Consider the following 19,856-nt stretch of genomic DNA (forward strand, 5'->3'; position numbering starts at 1 on the left):
ACTGCTGCCTACCCATGGTTCCACATGGGGATGCAGAAATGCCTGGCTGCTGCATTGCAGTGTTCACACACATTCACAAATAATATGCAAAGGAATAAAAAGCCAGGTTTCTGCCTGACAACTGCATAATAAGCTTAGAATGCTAGTATTCTCATTAATAAAAATGACACCAGTAAGACTTTATTTTTTTTTAAAAAAACTCATTTCAGCCAAATATGATTCAAAGACTGACATTCCACAATGACTTCTGACAGTACAAGATACACCCTGCAGGCAGGACTTTTTGAGACAAATTTTAATGCAATTCATATTTTATGTTTAAACATTTTTTGTGGTCTGTCTTGATTATTGTAACTGAAAAAGAATTAGATTATTTCATATCATTGTTCTACATTTCATATTTGCATTTTCTCCATCTTGAATAAAGATAGTGAATTAACTGCTATCATTTTTGTTTGGTTACATTTCCTACAATTGGAAATGTTTCAAACAGGTGCTTGAAATTCAGTTCCCAAGGCTGCAGAAACATATCTGAATGTGGTGGTTCATTCTTGTCATTGAAAAGAATGTTCTAATGATTTCGTTGTGTTCATATTACAACAGAGCTTCTTATAAAACATTAATGATGCAGATATTGGCTTTTGAATGCTGTTTTATGAGTGATTAGATGGAAAAGTTTTAAGTAATTTCAACTCTGTGCACCATTTCTGCTCAGCCACCCACAAAAGAAAGACAATATTTTGTTCACCCACAAAAATTAATAATTAGAGAGTGAAAGGAAAAGCTGCCTGGGAGTGAATGATGGCTGTCACAGGAATAAAATGTGTCATGATGAGAGTTCTACCTGGATGCAGATAAAATAAAATAAATGTAGTTCAGTTAGCAGGATCAACCAGCTTTTACCATGTCTTTTGCTGAAGTTTGAGAAAAAACTTTGCAAATTCTGATTTCCACACAGATAGAAGCAGAGCTAAGTTTTGAGTTTAAACCCATTCAGAGTGTTTAATACTGGTTTGTGTTAGGCTAATTTGGGTAATAAACCTGATAAATTAAGTACCGGGGTCTCATGGCACACTAAAGTACAGTTGATCAGCTGAGCTGCACTAACTAAATTTGACAGGATCTTCTCAAATGAAGAGTAGCAGACTTAATTATATCATAGATAGATACACTGCTGAGCTGTTGTACACTAACAAGTTTTAGTTTGCACTGCAACACACTAACAGTCTGACTCCTGGAAGTCTGCCACAGGGAGAAAGAGGAAGAAGCCTCAGAGGGCATAGGAATTCAAGTAAAGAAATTTCATAGAAAGGAAGACCTAAAAACAATATCAAATGTATTAACATAGCAAATGATGGATCCCTTGTATCCTACCGATGTGATATTGTGATATACTGCAATTGTTTTAGAAATATATGTAACGGCATAATGCCTCCCCAAAACTGATTTTTAATAATGCATTTTGGGAGTTCAGTATATTAAACCAGCAAATAATAATTCCTCCCCTCCTTCATCCTTCTGAAGCATTAATTTTCTGATACTGTTTAGCATAAGTGTAGGGTTCCTGTAGGTCAAGGGCCATATCTGCAAAACTCATGTGGTGTTTCAGATATGGTAAAACATCTACTATAGTAGAGACTTCTACTAGCATACCTAAATCACTCTCCTACTGTGACGGGTTTAGACCTAAGACACATCACCCAACCTCCCTCCTAGGCTTCAACAATCCCATAGGACAGCTCCAAACCCAAAAGTTAGGTCATGCTCCAATTGTAGGAACGATTAAGATAAAAATAAGTTACTTGCTTCATATGAAGTATCTATGATCCATGACTGCTTTATGTCTGCGTCAAATTATATAAAACTTTTCTCAGCTTTCATTAGCATTATGGCTTCTGTTTGGAGTAATGCTGAGATGGACAGAACAGAAGTAGTATTACCCATGCCATGGTGATGCCATGCAGCCTGCCACAGAGGGGTGCTGTGGAGAGGTACCTTAAATATTGTTAAAATCTTCGTACAAATACTCTGAGTGGATGTACATAACCTGCTTCTCAGCTGTGTTAATCAGACCAAGCTGAATGCTTTGCTGCACGGACTGTAGCTCAACTTACTCGTAACTAGCTTGGGCTAACTTGCATTGAGAGATCTCAGGGTTGAGAGTCTCCTATTTTATGTAAATAACACAGAGTTCAAAGACCAATAATTTGTGTTGACAACTGAAAAAAGAGGAAACCTTGAGCTTCTGGTTTCCATTTATTGTGTTCAGAAATATACTACCTCAGATTAACAGTTGACTTCAATTACTGGAGAAATTATATTTCTCCTTAATAAAAAGAAACATTTATACAACCTGATTGATTACTCTGTCTTTACAAAACAATAAATACAGTTTTGAAGAGATTATTTTCCCGCTAATGACATTATATCTTAAATAGAAGCAAGAAAAACATGTGCATATTTTTATCCTACTTGTTCACTAAGTATTTGAAAGCTTGCAAGGATAAGTGATATAAATAAAGCTTACCTTGGCCCTTTTGCCCAGTGAAAAAAATCAGGTTATCTTGTAAAGCTGAGTGGTGGTTTGCCAACTGAAATTTCAAGCGAAATTCATAGTAGAAAGTGATATTTGGGATTGTAGAATAAGCTAGGAATGAGGTATAGCCAAAGACATCTGTGCCACTGAAACTTGGTTGAGTAATATTAATAGCTGGATTAAAAAAAGAATAAATTCAGTGTTAGGGCAATATGTTCATGTATCTACTTTCTAGTCTGATTCAACACTTAAAAGCTTATAAATAAAACTAATAATTTGATATGTTGTAATATTTTACATACATCCAGATATAGTTTGGCTCTCCTCTGAGGACAAACACTTATTTTTCAGCTTTTGTAAACAGGCTAATTTTAAAAAAATGAATTATTGTCAACTACTGCCATCTCCTGGATTCTAGGTAACATTGCCACAAATAAAAGTACACTGTAATATTTACTCAAGACTTAGACAAAAGAAAATACAGAAAGAAACTTTCCTGTTAAAAGAATTGCCATATCTGACAGGCATTTGAGTGAAAGTGAGTATAAGGATGTGCAGATGAGGTTATAGAATAGTAATTCTTCCCAGGTAGAGAAATTAAGAAAAAGAAGCATCGTAGAAGTATGAATTTGCAGCACAGTGAGTAGGATCTACATGAATTACAAAGAAAATCAAGTCTATGCATGTCTGTACAGAAAACACAGAGCTGGTGCTAAGTACCCTCATGGCCCCTAGGGCTGGCACCCAGTGGCCAGACTGCTGTAGTCAGTTCCAGGAGCTGATGCTCAGAGATCACGTAATGCTTGTATTGACAATATAGCTCAGTAAAAACAAGAGAAAGAGGAATGACAGCTTAATCCTGAAAGACTGGGTATGGGACTAGATTTAAAAGATTTGAGCAGTTACCTCCAACCAACCTGTACACCAAATGGCACTGGATACAGCTTTATTGATGAAGGCAGCAAGAGGGATTGGGGGAGGAAGGAGCACAGAGTTGCACCACGCACAAACCACATGGGGAAACTCTAGTAAAGAATTAGAATATGAGTAAATCTATATTAGCCTAAGTACATCTAAAATCCTAAATGTTTACAGGGTGGGAGAAACAATAACAGATAATTGTGAAAATGTCCTCACCACCTCTAGATTGTGGATTCTGTTTCTAAATTTGCAGCCTGGGAAACCTGCCATGTTGGCACTGATGTGGGAGATACTGCCTTGGTACCTGCATCTGAGAGAAGGCGCAGACACAGGCATGGTAAACCTTTTCTAGCACAGACCTGGAGTTTGCAGCAGGACAGAGTGCACTGTTCTGTGCATTAAGCACTACTCCACACACGTGGCACATTATGCCTTTCTCTTGATCTTAAATGGGAGCCAGGAACTTTCCATATGAAACAATGGCTTTGTCCTAATTAGAAGGACAATGGAAATGAGTCTGACTGAACACAACCTCAAGCCTCAGACCTCTGTGAGTCATGGACTGCATTGGAGGCAAAGCGCTACTCCCCCATATTTAAATCTGATGTTAGTTTTAATCCACCCATAAGGGAATCTTAGATTACTTAAATACGACTGAAGGAGTCTCAAATTCTGTATTTTTGCTAACTCAGGAAAATATGACCACAGACAGCTCCTTTGATGCAAAATATTCTTTCCTTTTTTTACTTTCTCCCCACCCCCAAATCCTTTTTGTTCGTGTGTTTATGTTTATTTAATAAACCACAAAATATTTAGGAGACAAGAAGATTTTAAACTAAAGGGTTCCTTTGTGTTTATTGTCTTTTCCTGCTTTGATTTATAATGGGAACAGCAAATTCTCTCATGTACCTTCACAGAGCTAGGTAATTTGATTTGCTGGCAGAGACGACTGAGGAGTCTATTCCTGACAAGTTATTCCCAACAAGAATAACTCTATATCCCCAGCATGAGGTATGCCATTGTCTCAGCTGTTTCCTTGGAGCATTCTAAGTGGGGAGTTATTTTTTTTGCCTTTTTACTTTCTCCTTCCAGTATTACATATAAAGCTGGTTTAAAGATTGACAAAGGGCATCCAACGCAAGAAAGCCACAGACCTGTTTGGAACAAGTCCAGAGGAGGCCACTAAGGGCTCCAGGGCTGTAACACATTTCCTATGAAGACATGGGAGAGTGTGAGAGAGCTGGGGCTGTTCAGCCTGGAGAAGAGACAGCTCTGGAAAGACCTTGTAGCAGCCTTCTAGTACCTAAGGAGGGCTTACAAAAAGCTGGAGAAGGACTTCTCACAAGGGCCTGTAGGGATAGGACAAGAGGGATGGCCTTAAGATGAAGGAGAGTAGTTTAGATTAGACATTAGGAAGAAAGTCTTTACTGTGAAGGTGACAAGGCCCTGCAATAGGCTGGCCAGAGAGGCTGTGGGTTCCTTAGGCTGGATGGGGCTCTGAGCCACCTGGTCTAGTGGAAAGTGTCCCTGACCATGGCATAAGGTTGGAACAGAACGACCTTTAAAGTCCCTTCTAAGCCAAAGCATTCTATAATTCTATCATCTATGACATAGATGTCTATGCAGCAGCTGACCACCTAATGTTGCATTTTATGTCAGTAGAGAAACCAAGAAAAATTAGCATATTATTTCATATAAAACACCTTCCTTATACAGGATAGCTGAAGAATATTCTAAAATGCTTATTTCACCCCACCAAGTAAAAAGGTAGCATTGGCTTGTAAGTCAGAGTAAAGTATTTCAGACTTCTAAAGATAGGTGGGCTGAAGTCTTTCTGCTCTGTATCCTGAAACCACTTCTCATTCTGCATGTTCTGTGTCTCTGGTCTTCATTGCCATAGAAGCTAAATGCTTAAGAAATTTTGAACCCATTCTCTGTGAAGTCAAGGAAACACTTATTTTCTTTTTTAAAAGACTAGTAACCCTAGGACACTCGGAAACGAAATAATTTACACAAAATTGAGCACAGTCTGAAGAGTATGAAAGAACAGAATACAGAGCTCTCTCCTCCAGGCCAGAACACAGTCACTAAACATTCTGTGCTCCTGGATATCTGAGCACAGCCATTCTCAGAGCACCTGACAAGACCCAATTTTCTTGAGTAATGTCCATCTTTGACTACTTAAGCATCTCCTCTCAGCTTTTTATGATCTTTTAATCTAGTTTTAACTGTGCCTGTTGTTGGGACCATGAAGTACATTCCAAAATATCTCAGCACTATAGGGCCTTAAGACATCCCTGCCTTTCTTAGGTTCCATAGGTGGTAAGGGACACCACCATCCAATAAGTTATGGGATCAACAACTTGTCCAAGGGTAACAACACAGCAACACAAATCAGTGACATAATTACCCAAGTAAAAATAACAGTAAATCCAGTATATCACTAACAGTGGGCTAAACTTAACATCTGGACAAACAAAGACTTATGTAATAGTAGCTTTACAGGATGCTGGCAGGAAGCAGGGCACATTCTTCCATAGGAGCAATTCAGACCCACAAACAGACGTAGGAAATTTCAGATTCTCTGGTTGGACTGTCCTTATCTGTTGCTGATTTGCAAGGACACTACCTGCACTTTTTAACCAGCTGCCCTGCTGCTGTTAACCAGCCCTGCTCCCCTCCATGCTGGCCTTTCCCTGTGCATACACACTGTTTGGATCCAAAGTGAAATGGTGCATGAGCACCATATAGAGCTGTACATCCATCAGGCATGTAGTCCTGAAGGGGAATAATACTTTTTAAGGCAAAAGGAGTACCATAGGCACTTCTAATGGAAACCATTATACACTATATTGATTTACTTATTCACAGTTTTCTCCACTGTACTGAAGAAGTTTCTTACGCCTAGTAGGAATCAGATGCAGTATCTAATTAACCACCCTATCCTTAGCAGGTAGGCACATGCAATAGGTGTTTGCAAATAGTCCTCCCTTATGCCAGTCACTGGAGACTAAAATGCATTTAGAAACGTTAATTAGTACTGAGCTAAAAGCTTATATTTCTGGCTAACTCAATCTATCTAGCTTGGCAGCTATTCCATATTTTATCTGTCTCTGAACTGCTACTTGCATATTTTATGCCACATTTTTAATCATGTTTCTTCTCCACACCAAGTATTGTTTGTCAAGAGATCTTTTACCCAATCACATTAAAAAAATGAAAGATCATCAGTAAATATGCATCAGTGTTTGAGATGCATTTCAGCAATGACCTCCACTAGTTTTATTTCAATGCAGACTAGTTTGCCACACTCATACATATTTTTAACTTAAATACTGGAAAAAAACCCCAAAACCCTGTATGAAAAATAAAGTAATTGGCAAAACCGTGTGAAACAAAATAGCTCTGCCTTTTCTTTTTGTTCTCTAACTCTTCATTACAAAGCTATGGAGCCAAGACTGGAAAACATTGCATAATCTTCTCTTCTGAGCACAGTCCTTCTAAACAGTATTTATAAAATATTTGAGGCTGGTTGAATTAGCAGAGGGCACAGATAACCTCACTGGGTTATTTTTCTTTTCCAGTCTGGACATCATCCAACTGATTTCTACTCTTACTCTTGCATTGCACAGTCAGAAGTGGTAAAGATCAGAGATGTGTCCCAATGTCTTTGATTATGAGCCTTGTTCACTCACTCCAAATTAACACTGTGACTAAAATACACATTACTCTGACAGAGTACTGAAGTCTTTTATCAACTTTTTGTCCTTGATCTTGTCCTGTGTCTGTCAGTTCTATGTCATTCATCATTCTGCTTTTCTGCATTCCCAGTATTGAACAAGTAATAACACATGATATGTCCCATTGACTCACAAACAAATAATGACAAATTATCCCATTATATAAATGTATCAATATGGTTGACTACTTACTCCCCTAACATTGCACATCCCATTGGAGCTGAGCACAAAAAATGGGAGTTAAAAAAATCAACTATAGTTTGAAAAACATATTAACAAAGTGAAGAGAATAAAGTGACAAAGAAAAAAAGATAATAATGATTTTGTTATATTTGAATTTTCTGTTACAAGTTAAAATTAATGTTCCTTCAGCATTGACTGGCAATACATCTTGGACCACAGCTTTAAAATACATTGCAAAAACCAAGATAGATTAAAGGGATAGAAAGAGATGAAGACTCCAGGCTACAGAACTGCAATGTGTGGAGTTTCTCCCATGAATAGGGATGCTTCACCATTATTCCCCAGGGATTAAGTGAGGGAATCTGAGCACATTATCATAATTTCAGTGGTAAATTACATTCTACTCCTAATCAATACTAACTTTTTGCTAGCTTTAATATAGCTATAGCATTGGATATAGTGCATTGTTATATGTTATGATGTAATGTACTAGTAGTTCTTTAGTTGTATACTGTGCAGTAAGTAATTCTGATTAAGATTTTTAATCTCTTATCTATTGTCTGTTTAATAAACAATTCATTTTTATAAATAGATCTGTTTTGCCATCATTAGAACTTGTAGGCCAGAACAATTCCCTAAATTTAAGCTTCTGCTGAATTCTGAGGTTAAGGTAGGGCTTGTCTGTGCTCATCCCATGACAACCAGTTACTGTCATGGACAAAACAGTCTTGACTTGGGGAAAAAATTGTCATTCAAATTAGAGCAGGATAATGAGAAATAAAACCAGTTCTTAAAATATTTGCCTCCTCCCTTTCCTTCTTCCTGGGCTCACCTTCACTTTTGAATTCCCTGCCTCATCCCCCTGACTGGCACAGGGTGATGGGGCTGTGGATGAGGCCTCTGCCACTCCCTCCTCCTCAGTGAAAGAACTATTCATACTCTTCCTCCCTTCCAGTGTGGGGTCCCTCCCATGGGAGAAGTCCTTCATTAACTTCTCCAACATGAGTCCTTTCCACGGGGCTACAGCTCTTCACATGTGGGTTTCCCACAGGTCACAAGACCTGCCATCACACTGCTCCAGTGTGGGCTCTTCTCTTCATGGGTCCACAGGTCCTGCCACACGCTGCTACAGCACAGGCTTCCCATGGGATCACAGCCTGGGGTCCTCCATGCCTGCAGGTGGATATCTTCTCCACTGTGGGTCTCCACAGGCTGGAGGGGGACAGCTGCCTCACCATGTTCTTAACCACGACCCGCAGGGTAAAACGCGGTTAAACCCACTTTTCTTGCTGGAAACTCTGGGAAATCCAAGGAGGAAAAGCTAAGGGGTGCTAGAGGTGCAGGGTGGTGCAGTGCCAGCTGAGGGTTCAAGGTGGTAGTAAAATGCTCCTGATGTCTGGAAGACTGTTGTATCAGGAGTGAGTGATCCATTTAATGGGTCATTCAGGTGTATGACTTTCCCTCCCCACCTCCAGGACTCATAGATTCCTTTTATCTGTCTTGTGGCATGAGTGATCACGGAGTCATCAGAGTTATACTTTGGGAACTGAAATTTGAAATAATAAAAGTGATTTCACTGCTCAGACATGAAAATATGGTTCCAAAAAGCTGCTAGTGCATCAGTGACATTAATAGTGTGTGAGTATGTCTATATGTGTTTTTTACAATTTTTATGACATTCCTCACATCGGAGGGATGGGGGAAATTAAGGCCCAGTGAAAACAAAATGACCCAGAAAATAAATTCTCTTAAACAGTAAGAAGAGCAACCCTGATCAGCATTCCCCAAGGTCTTTTATCACTGACCAGGAACCTTACAATGCAGGGTTGTTTTTTTTTTAGCAGAGGAAATTCCCTTTGGGCATCTGCTGTCACCGAGCTGCACAACTCAGTCTGCAGCCCCAAACAACTCTGAAGGTGACATTGTGTGCCAAACATAGCTGCACAGAAACAATTCGCCTGCAGGCTGATTTTCACTCTACAGAACTTGAAGCAAGTGACTATTCCCACTTCAACACTTTGAAATTAATTTTATACATGGGGGAATAAATCCCACAAAATCCTGCTGGAAATCTTTGGACTGTGAAACATTACCAGAAGTGTTGCTCAGAAATGTTTCAAGGAAGTTCCTTACGTATTGCTGTGAATGTGTGCTGTGAATGACCCTTTTCAGGGTGTGTTTGCTAAGTACAGTGTCACAGTTAGGACTTTGCTTCATATTGTCACATATGTGAACATGTGTGAAACTAAAGCACTGAAGTTTGGTCTAAAACACTGGAAAGGACAAAATTACTCATTTTAGCAATGCACATGCCTTTGAAATCCTTCTCCCTTAAAATCTACATTTGTACTTACAAAGTGCTTGCTCTTGATTCTTGGCTTAACAAAAGGCCTCATGCTATGACCAACAGTTTCCAGAAGAGCCTTGTTTCTTGTGCAACATATAACTACCAACAACACCAGGGGTACATTTCCAGTCCTGGTGAATGAACTATTCCTGCTTCACCTGCATTTAGGAGGCCATTACAATTCTGCAGTACAATGATACAATGGTATTTACTATTTAAGATTTCTGCATCTTATATGTCAAAATTTCTTGCACTGATCTTATATTTTACAGGCTGTATCAATCTCCTGTACAAACCAGGAAATGCCTCCATTCTGTGCTTAGATAGAAATGTAAACAAAAAACAAACAAAAAACAAACAAACAAAACCAACAAAAATAAAAACAAACAAAAAAACCCAAACAAAAATAATAATAAAAAAAACCAACCAAAACCAAAACAAAAAAGAGGGGCTGATTGCAGAGATGGTAGCAATTTAACAATTCTAATCAACTCTGTGATAATAAACACTGGAGGAGATTTATGGTCTGCAAAAAAACAAAATGCAAGGAACTTTAATTTAAATGTGAAAGGAAATGTATCAGAGGAAGGGCTTGCATGCTGGCTGCTTTCACACAAATCTGTTGAAAAGCCAGAGCTCAATAACTGGACTCAGTTTAAATGGTATAGATTCCTTTGTCTGCAGCAAAGGCACTCGGGGGAATTAGTCATTCTGCCCTTGTAGACACAGTCTCTATCCTAAAGTGTTGCATATTGACGATGTTCTCCTCCCCTCCACCCCACACCCCAGCCAAGCTGGAAGTCAAGGTGGCATTTAACTCTGTAGATCATCAGTCAAGTCCCACCCCTATCGCAGGAGCCACCAGCCCATCACAGGTCCATCTCCACAATCCCAGAGGAGCACAGAGCACAGTGGCAGACAGGAGCCAAATTAAGGATTCAGAGGAAGGAACACCTTGTCCAGATCCCTCCCAGGGCTGCCAGGATACCTTCAGCCCTAATGTCAAGGTGTGACACACCCCAAAAGGGGTCCATGAACACTGGATCACCTTTTGGACAGAGGAGTGTAACTGCCATAAGGTATGGGACACATTATGGGATGTAGGTGAAGCGCATTTTGGACTAGCATGGGACCTACAGGTGTCTAAAAGAGGAAATTAGGTGGTTTGGGGAGGAACAAGTGTGGAAAATAGAGGGATACAAAAAGGGCCAGTCACATGTAAAAAGATCAGAATGCTTGTCTGGCCATGTCCTCTACCTGATCAACAGGGTGTGTACTCTTCTGTTATGTATTATCATCCCCCCTCTCCTTGGCCCATTATGCTGTAGCTGTGTAGGTTCTTCAGAGACAGTTCAATGTATAACGGTCAACTTGCAGTCAAAATAACATGATCATCTAGTGATAAAAGCAAGAAAGATGTGTAGTGAAAGATAATGCATCTTGTTAGGTATATTTGGAAAAAGGGCCATGCTTTTGGAAGCTTTTTATTGATGTATGAAACAAGTGTAGCGTAACAAATAAACTCAGAGCCATTATTACCAGCCTTCTTAGATTGCAGTATGCTCCATCTGATTCAGAAATGTAAGAAAAGTCCTTGTTAGTTCCAGACCTTGAATATTTTTCTCCATATTTATATAGGTTTGTCTAGCAGAAGTTACTACCTGTCCTTACATTTTCGCCTCACTTGTCAGATTTACAATCGCCCTTTAATTTTCTTCACTTTTTGAATGTTATGCATTTCATATAAAATGATGAATTTTAAGTTGTCATGTCAAGCAATTTGGTTTTTCTCAGTTTTTTCCTATTTTTATCATTTAATAGTGACAATAGTTTTATTATAACTTTTCCATGCATACACTGCTGTTGTTCTTAGTATGACTTCCAACCCTTAACAAATGGCAATTGGAACTCTGATATGGGGAAGGTCTGTATTTGTGTGCTCATTTATGGCTCTGTCCACATTTTTATTTATCCTTACTTTGGCTTTTGCAAGTAATATCTATTGGTAGAAGCAGCCAAGCTGGCATGAAATTGCATTTCTATTTGGTACATTAGTTATATTTATTTTATCAGATAATCACTGTGACATCTCACTTGTTCCATGTTGATGAAGACCAATATTATTTGATAAACATTTTGATAAACAGCTTTTCTTCAGTGTTTCAGACACAAAGTAGCAAACATTAGGTTATAATCTGAATAGTAGAGACAATATTATTGTGTATTTTAAACAAAAGACGATTCATTTAAAATGTGTGCTTCTATGCCTTAATTTTTATGGACCATTTCTTTCTAGTAAATTTACTATCTGGGACACACATTTTGTCATAGTAAACAATTAAGTTTGCCTTCTGCACCTAACATAATTTAAATTGTTCTACCATTTTAATTAGGCAAGATATCATTATCTTCAAATATCTCCTAAAAGTATGGCCTTGATGCTACTAGGGCAATCCATAAGGATACATGGATATGTCTCCACTGTATTGTGGCTCTCTTTGCCCCTTCTTTGTTTCAGAAAATATAATAAAGGGCCCTCTTGCAACTCATTTTAAGACTTCTGTCTGTGCTTAGTTTATTTCTATTCCTTCTAAATTGTTAAGTTACAGTTCAATAAAATTATTTTTCATATTTCAATGATAGTTTCTTATGTTGTCAGCTAATTACCTTAGATTTATACTCTGTTGTGCAAAGCTGAATGTTTTGCTTGCTTATAGTGATGATCCAGACAGTTTTCCCTTTCTGTATTATATAATTTCTGTACTTTATCTCATTTTAGGCACTCAAGTTAGGCTCTCAATTTTTATGTAGCCTCTCGATTTAGAGACAATTAAATAAAAAGAGTTGAGGAAGAGCCACACTGAACAACTACAGGAAAAAAAACATTAGATGATACTCAGTGTTGACAAATGTAAATTGGGGTAGATTACAGAAACAGTCCTAGCCTTAAATACAAAACAGTGGGCTCTGACCTCACCATCAGCTTTCAAAGGAAGAGGGGTTGGAAATTTTAATAAGCACTTTCATGAATATGTCAATGTACTCATAAAAGAAAATAGAATGAATGAATTGGTTAAGAAAGGACAGAGAGTAAAACAGAAAAATGTCAAACATCACTGTATAAAGCAGTGGCATTATTACACCTTGAATATAGCATCTGAAATCAGCTCTGGACTCTCATTTTAAAGAGGATGTAGTGGAACAGAGAAGGAACAAAGAGATGCAGCTGGGATGACTAGAGATGCAGCAAATGAAGTCCCAGTGTACTGCTACTGTAAACTAGGAAAGGTTACCAAGAAATTATCACATGTTTCATATACTCACCTCTTCTATTTGCTATCAAGTACCATGGTTAGATGAAAACAGATAAAACATAAATGTTCATCTGCTGAAAATTTTGGAGATCAAAATTTTAATAAGACTTAAATATGTATATGATATGACAGAAAAACAACTTGATCACTGTTTAACATTTATTTGAAAAGGCATGTCATGTGCACCACTAAATAAGCTCAGAACCAGTGATTATTTTCTATATGTGGATTTTTCAATCATTACTTCTTGCTGCATTCACTGTTAGGGGAAAGAATACCTTATATGTTCACACACAGGAATTTCTGACCTAAAGCAATCATTATAATCAATGCTCAAGGAATAAAAGTCCTTCCTTTGGCAATGTTAGTCAAAGTGATCTATTTCCTTTGCTTTATTATTTTCACTTCATCCTGTCTCCTGTTTCATAGCAAAGGACTTAGTAAATTTTAAATTGTCCTTCTTTTTGACCTGAAAAATTAATCAAATTATGGCACAAGGTGGTATTTTTGTAATCCAGAAACTATTCTTTATACACACCTTTAATATGCAAAATGTACAAAGCAATGCTTCTCTATAGGCAGAGGAAAAATCAAACTACAGGAGAAATCAATTTCTCTATAGGAGCTCTTGCTTGAATCTCCCAATTTTTCTCCAGGCGATCTACTAAAACATCAGATGCCACCTGGTATTTCCCATCTCCTCTGTATAAAGCTTCTTTGATCACTCTGTCTACCTTTCTCTGACTGGAACTTTAATGAAACAACACATGGAAAGGGTGATCAGCTTAGCCATTCTTTGCATGTGATTGGATTTTGGGCTGTGTTTTTAGGAGGGGAGGTGGTGACTTTCAGTGTTTTACCTTCAAAACATTTGACGTGTTTCTTACCACAGCTTCTATGAATGATAGAAACTATGACCAATGTGTGAAGAAAATGTTTCTTACCATCACTGCAGAGGATGCCAGACCTTCCATATGGACACAAGCAAACAGCATGTCGCCTGGACTTTGGAAAACACGTAGCACCGTTTCCACACGGATTTTCATCACAAGTGGCAAACTGGCAGAGTTTTCCAGTGAAGAGTTTAGGGCATTCACAATACCAATTTTCTTCATCACTGACAAATTTCAATTAAAACAAACAAAAAAGTGTAAGTACCAAAATGCACTCAGAACAAGCAGAAAAGGATTTACACTTAGAGAAAATCTGTGGCATTGACTTATGGTTGTAATAGATCTCTTTGTTTTTTACTAGTGTTCATGGCATTAGACATGCCAGCATGCCTTATTGGTGACTTGAGATGACAGTTTCTGTTGGGTTTAATATAATATTTTAATTTTTCTTTGTTTTGCTGGTGAGATATGTGACTTTTCTAAGGTCTTACTAGTTGTTTGTGCTGCTGCTTTCATAGCGTAGTCAAAATAACTGCTACAGGAAAATATGTCTTCTATTACGTCTGAGAAAATGAAAGTATGTGAGAATATAAAATGAAAGTTACTAGTTTATTTTGCAAATCGAAGCATCATTTGTATATTTGTATATTTAGGCACTGCATACAGCTTGTATGTATACAGTAGGATGCAAAAAATCCTGAAATATGAACACTTGCAGTAGTGATTGTATTGAACTTGAAACAGAATAAACAGGTAATATCCCTGCTACCATATAACTTATGTTCTCAGTCACAGAAAGAATATTAGAACAGGCAAGGATAAAAATAAGTTGTAAGCAGTCTTGAGGGTAAACAAAACTGATGTTTAGAAATGTACATATTCTGGTTGTACCAATTTTTTTTTATAGCATTCAAAGACAGCACAGTGACAGATATGGCTGAAAAATGAAAAACAGATAGGAAAACAACAGAGTGCAAGACGTTCCCATCCATCACTTATTATAAATATAATTTCACAAAAGTTCTTATTTGATTTTTCCCTTATATTATGGCTAAAAATAGATGACAGCTAGATAGGTCAGTCCATGTGATTGCCCAGTATCCATGTACATCCTCAGTTTGACCAGAAACATGTCTACCTTTTACTTGAAAAGGTCACATGTACCTGTGGGTATGAATGAAGAAGACATGGTGCATGTTATATCAAAGGTTTTCCAATAATAGTGTAATCATTAGGATGAGCACTGATAAAATTTCAAATATGTGTGATTTCTAAAAAATTCATTATCTGCTTGTAATATCTATGCAATCAGGTTAAAGGAAAAATATCTGGAGCTGAAAGACTGCCTGTATTTTTTAAAAGAGGGAAATAAGAAAGTCTTGTGACAATCCTTGCTCATAGGAGTTGATTAGTGTGTTCCTAAACTGGCCACCTGCAGAGCTGGGGAGTGAGGATCTCAGCTTGAGAGTCTACCAGAATGAATCTCATGAATAATGCCTCCAGACATCTTTGCAAAAGAAAATTGCTATCAGCTGCAATAATACACTTCTGTGTGTAGCCTATTCTATTTATAGATCTGCTGCAGACAGCAGGAGAAGAATCTAAATGAGCTACTGGATTGCTTTCATTTGTGCAGCATTGAGAATCCTGTTTTCAGAGGTTTTAATATCAACACTACACAGTTCAACTACTTTAAAAAAGCATCAACGAGCTGAATTATTCCTGGAAGTCTACAACTGTTGGGGATGATTTTTAGTTATCAAATGTATTTTGGTTTGTTTGTAGAAGAAAAGGCAGATCATCGCTTGTAGAGGAGATGAATCCCTCTGCAATTAGTCCCGTGACAGCCCCCTGGAACCTCCTTTGAGATAAGAAAAACTACTTGTTTAGAATGACTCATGTTAGAAAAATGCAACCTCTTCTTCTTATCTTTTTAGAATATTATTGGTTAGGTTTGGTTCTTTATAATTGGTTGTCCCAAACAAAGAAAGATAATGTAGTTGGCCAAAATGTGTTAACCCTGTTTTTCATTGGTTTACTTGTGATCACCCCAAACCCTATAAAAGTACATGTGTGGTCCCCCATCTTTGGATTTGTAGCCTGACCCCTTCACGGATGATAATAAAGCCTGTGGGAAAAGTCTGAGCTGCTCTCCTGGTCTTTTTATGCTGGCTGGAAACTACAGGTTTGTGTGAGAAACCATGAAGCTGAGTGCCTGAAAGGCCAACACTCACAAACCTTGGAACTTTCCCCTGCCCAACAACAACTGGGTAGGGGACACAACAAAAAGTTACAATCGCTGCTGAATGCCGTAAGACGCTGGCTTTAGCCTTCACCTTTGAAGAAAAAAATTTCATACATTCTTTTAATGACTTGTATATGCAAACACTGGCCATTTCTTTTTATAGTCTTACTTTGGCTGTTGTGGGGAAGATTAAAATTGCAGTTTCCATAAAAAAATTGAGCTGTTTATGGTTAACAAAATGAGCAATGTTATGACATTTTGCTATTGGTGCTGTAACAGTCTAATAACAAATAACAGTGATTCCTGATATTGCAAAGAAAACAGTTTTTAAAAAGTTCTACAAAGTAATATAAAGCTTGAAAATATAACAGCTAGCTACAGAGAAAGAAAAATATCACATCAATTTCACAATAATTAGTATACAAAGCCCCAAATAACTTATTCTCTTTCAAAGAACGCTGTAACTGTACTAGGTTAAGAGAAGGGCAAGATCTCCCATATTCTACTGAATCAATCTCAGATGCAAGATGCACATAATGCTTGAATGACCAAGAACTTCTCCCAGGTACATTTCACAATTTCATTATGGTCTTTGCCCTTAATAAATGCAAGAAACAAATGAAAGGGGGAAGAAAATCAGTAATATCTTTTGCCTCTGCTGTACACCTGTGAATGACTCCAAGAAAAACCTATTGGATAATTATGAACATGAGCTGAAGAAAGTGAAAAACAAGGAAAATACCAGAATTTTGAAGCTGCAGAACAAGTTTGGAATGTTTTGCTGGAATGTGTTTTATGACCATATTAGCATTTGAGTTCAGATCCAGAGCATGTTTTCAGAAAATCTCCTGGCTATCCCCTGTTGAAATGCCTTGTTCCACATTTTGTGTCCTGAGTATATGAACTGAATTTCTTTCTGATGAACCTGCACCAGAAGAGTCTCACACCTTAGGTTGCTTCAGCTGCATGGACTTGGCATTCAGACCCCAACCAGGTCTAGTGTGAGTGAAAGCTTCTTGGAACATGAATAATGGGGATGTTGGGTCCTCAGCACTAATTGATTTGACCTGCAAATCTATGCCTATTGAACTACATTACCTACTAATATGGATGCAGATTTATAAGCCATCAAAAGAAAATCATGCAGCTATGGTATATGTTGCATACCAAAAAAATTCCCTCCAGATTTTACAGTAGAACACTGATAAACTCCAGGAGTAAATAGAGAAAAAAAACCCTAACAACCCAACTATTCATAATCATATGAAGGAAGAAAGACATAAGCAGTGAGAGAAAATGGGAGGAAAGACAGAAATAGTGTAGAAAAGGAGTAAAAGAGACAATAAGAGTATATCTAGAGCACCATCACCTCAAGTCTCCAGGCTTATGATATAGGGCAAGAAGTGAAGGGAAAATGAACTATTCCCTGACACACTTATAATCCTTTGAAATGGTAAGGGACATATTTTGTATTATCATTTCCCATGTTAAAATATTCCTTTGATCTTTCGTTTAGATATTATATTGGAAAGAATGTCACCAAGAAATATTTGCATGATATAACATGGCATTGGTAATTCAGTAATACAATTTCTCTCCTTGGATCACTGTTACATCAGTGACCTGATTTAATGAAATCAATTTTCTATAAGGTTGACAGCTTTGGTATGCCAACACAGATTGCAGTAATTTATTTATTTTAAATATTGCACAATACAGAGGAGACTGGATTTTAATACATTAGTAATCCAGTCACAGATGTACTTAAACAGCTGTTAAAACCCTGCTTTTGACTGTCGTAGTTTGAAAGACAGGTATTTGTTAAGAAAGGCAGAAGTCTTTTTTTGAACTGAACTTTTTTTTACAAATTATTATAATTTTGGAATTAAGTGAGCTTTTAGGCAAAGATATGGGGATAGGAATAACAGTATTTTACTAATATATTTAACAAGACAAACAAAACCAACACCAGCTATGAAATTACCCACAAACAGAACAGTAACTCAGTCCCAGTGTTTTTTGGCTGCAGGCACCTTTTCCCTGAGCTGCAGTTCCCGGTGCTGGGGGCGGGCGGGTCCCGCAGAGCCGCAGGAGGGCTGGGGGTGATGGCAGCGCTGTCCCAGGGGGAGAGAGAGATGGAGAGACTTTTTTGTTTATGGTGTCCGTTTACAGTGCTCAGCAGAGTGCTGGATGGTGGCAGGTTAAAGCGAGAAGGGAGCAGTGCAGGGTCCAACAGCAGTGAGGATGGCTCCTGGTGCTAAGATGGTGAGGGTGGGACCAAGGAGGCGATTTTTTTTTTTTTTTTTTTTTTTTTTTTTTTGTCTGCATTTTGCAGCAAAATGGGCTGAGCCAATGCTTTTCATCTTCTTTTTTGGCTGTTTGACTCTCGCGGGGTTTCCCTCTTCCCTTCCCCCTTCCCTCTTGTCACCAGGGCCCAGTCAACAGGTATCTTAGCATGACAATGGGGAAAATTCCACAGAGGGAAAAAGGGAAAGAACCAACTCCCAACATTGACTTAAATCAATTCTGTTTTTGAAAGAAAATATCTCTCTTTACAATGTGTCACAGATATTGTCTGAATGCTATTGACACCATGTTGTGTTTGTCGAAAGGAGAGTATAATTTTCTATATTCCTGTGCTTTTTTCCATCCTTAAAGTGGGAGTACAATGAAAGCACTATACATGACCTTTGTGTAGTTTTAAGCAAAGGGCTTCCCTGGAAGGAAGCACACTCAATACCCTTTAATCATGATCTCTAAAGACCTTTCCAACACAAAGCATTCTATGATTCTATGATTCCAAGGTTCTACTGTGTGTCATAATGGGTTCAATATTTAATGACATAGGTTCTTTTAGTGCCGTCATTATATTATCTGTGATGAAGCTATGGAAGTTGGAGGGAACAGCTCCTTTAGTCAATAAGTAGTAGATGTAATTCAGTCAATTTTCAAGTTGTTCCTATTATGTTCTCCTAGCACTCTTGTTTTAAATTACTAGAAAATGAAAGGATCATCATACTTTTTCAGTTTAAGCGTTAACTTGAATTATGCTTCATGCAAAAACTCATTAAATTGCTTTCCAGAAAGCACCAGCATAATGTAAAGGCAATCACAATCTTCCTTTGAAAGCTTTGTGTAATAGACAAACCCACAGAAACTCACTGCAGTCAGAAAGATAACCTTATCTCATCAATAATCTTAAAATATCAAAGGACACTAGATAAAGGAGGTGTTTCTTCCTTGTGCACAGCAGGTGTTTTTTAGTATATAATATATCTGCCAATCTTTCTGTCTATTATACAACTCCCAAAAATCAATTCAGCTTTCATGCTTCTTTAGTACTTTTCACTCAGGTTTCCTCAATTAAGGTACCTTGTCTAACTCTGAATTCTTTTGTTATCTTTACTGTTTGGAATCATTTTTTCCCCTGTCTGGAAGCATTATTCTGCAGGTTCTGTGAGTTCACTTTAATTTGCTTTTCCTTTCACTGAAGACATTCTGGTATTGGGTTTGCGTGATCAGGTTTTGTTAGTGGCAGGGACCTACAGGGGTGGCATCTGTGGGAAGCTGCCAGAAGCTTTCCCCATGTTCCATATCACCTGTGCCAGCTGGCTGCAAGATGGACCTGCCACTGGCCAAGGCCAAGTCCATCAGCAATGACTGCAATGCCTCTGGGA

At 37.9% G+C, this 19,856-nt stretch overlaps 1 protein-coding gene across 1 annotated transcript in view; it reads right to left on the reverse strand.

Moving 5' to 3' along the window:
* Window positions 1–19,856, reverse strand: part of EYS (eyes shut homolog) — a 706,383-nt gene that overhangs the window by 38,211 nt on the left and 648,316 nt on the right. Inside the window, exons 41-42 of the mRNA XM_062489770.1 lie at window positions 13,986–14,158; window positions 2,528–2,710 (exon numbers count right to left, since the gene is read on the reverse strand). Coding sequence (XP_062345754.1) covers window positions 2,528–2,710; window positions 13,986–14,158 — 356 coding nt within the window. The remainder of the gene's footprint in view (window positions 1–2,527; window positions 2,711–13,985; window positions 14,159–19,856) is intronic.

Source organism: Cinclus cinclus, chromosome 3 (genome assembly GCF_963662255.1).
Source record: "Cinclus cinclus chromosome 3, bCinCin1.1, whole genome shotgun sequence".
Classification (NCBI taxonomy): Eukaryota; Metazoa; Chordata; class Aves; order Passeriformes; family Cinclidae; genus Cinclus; species Cinclus cinclus.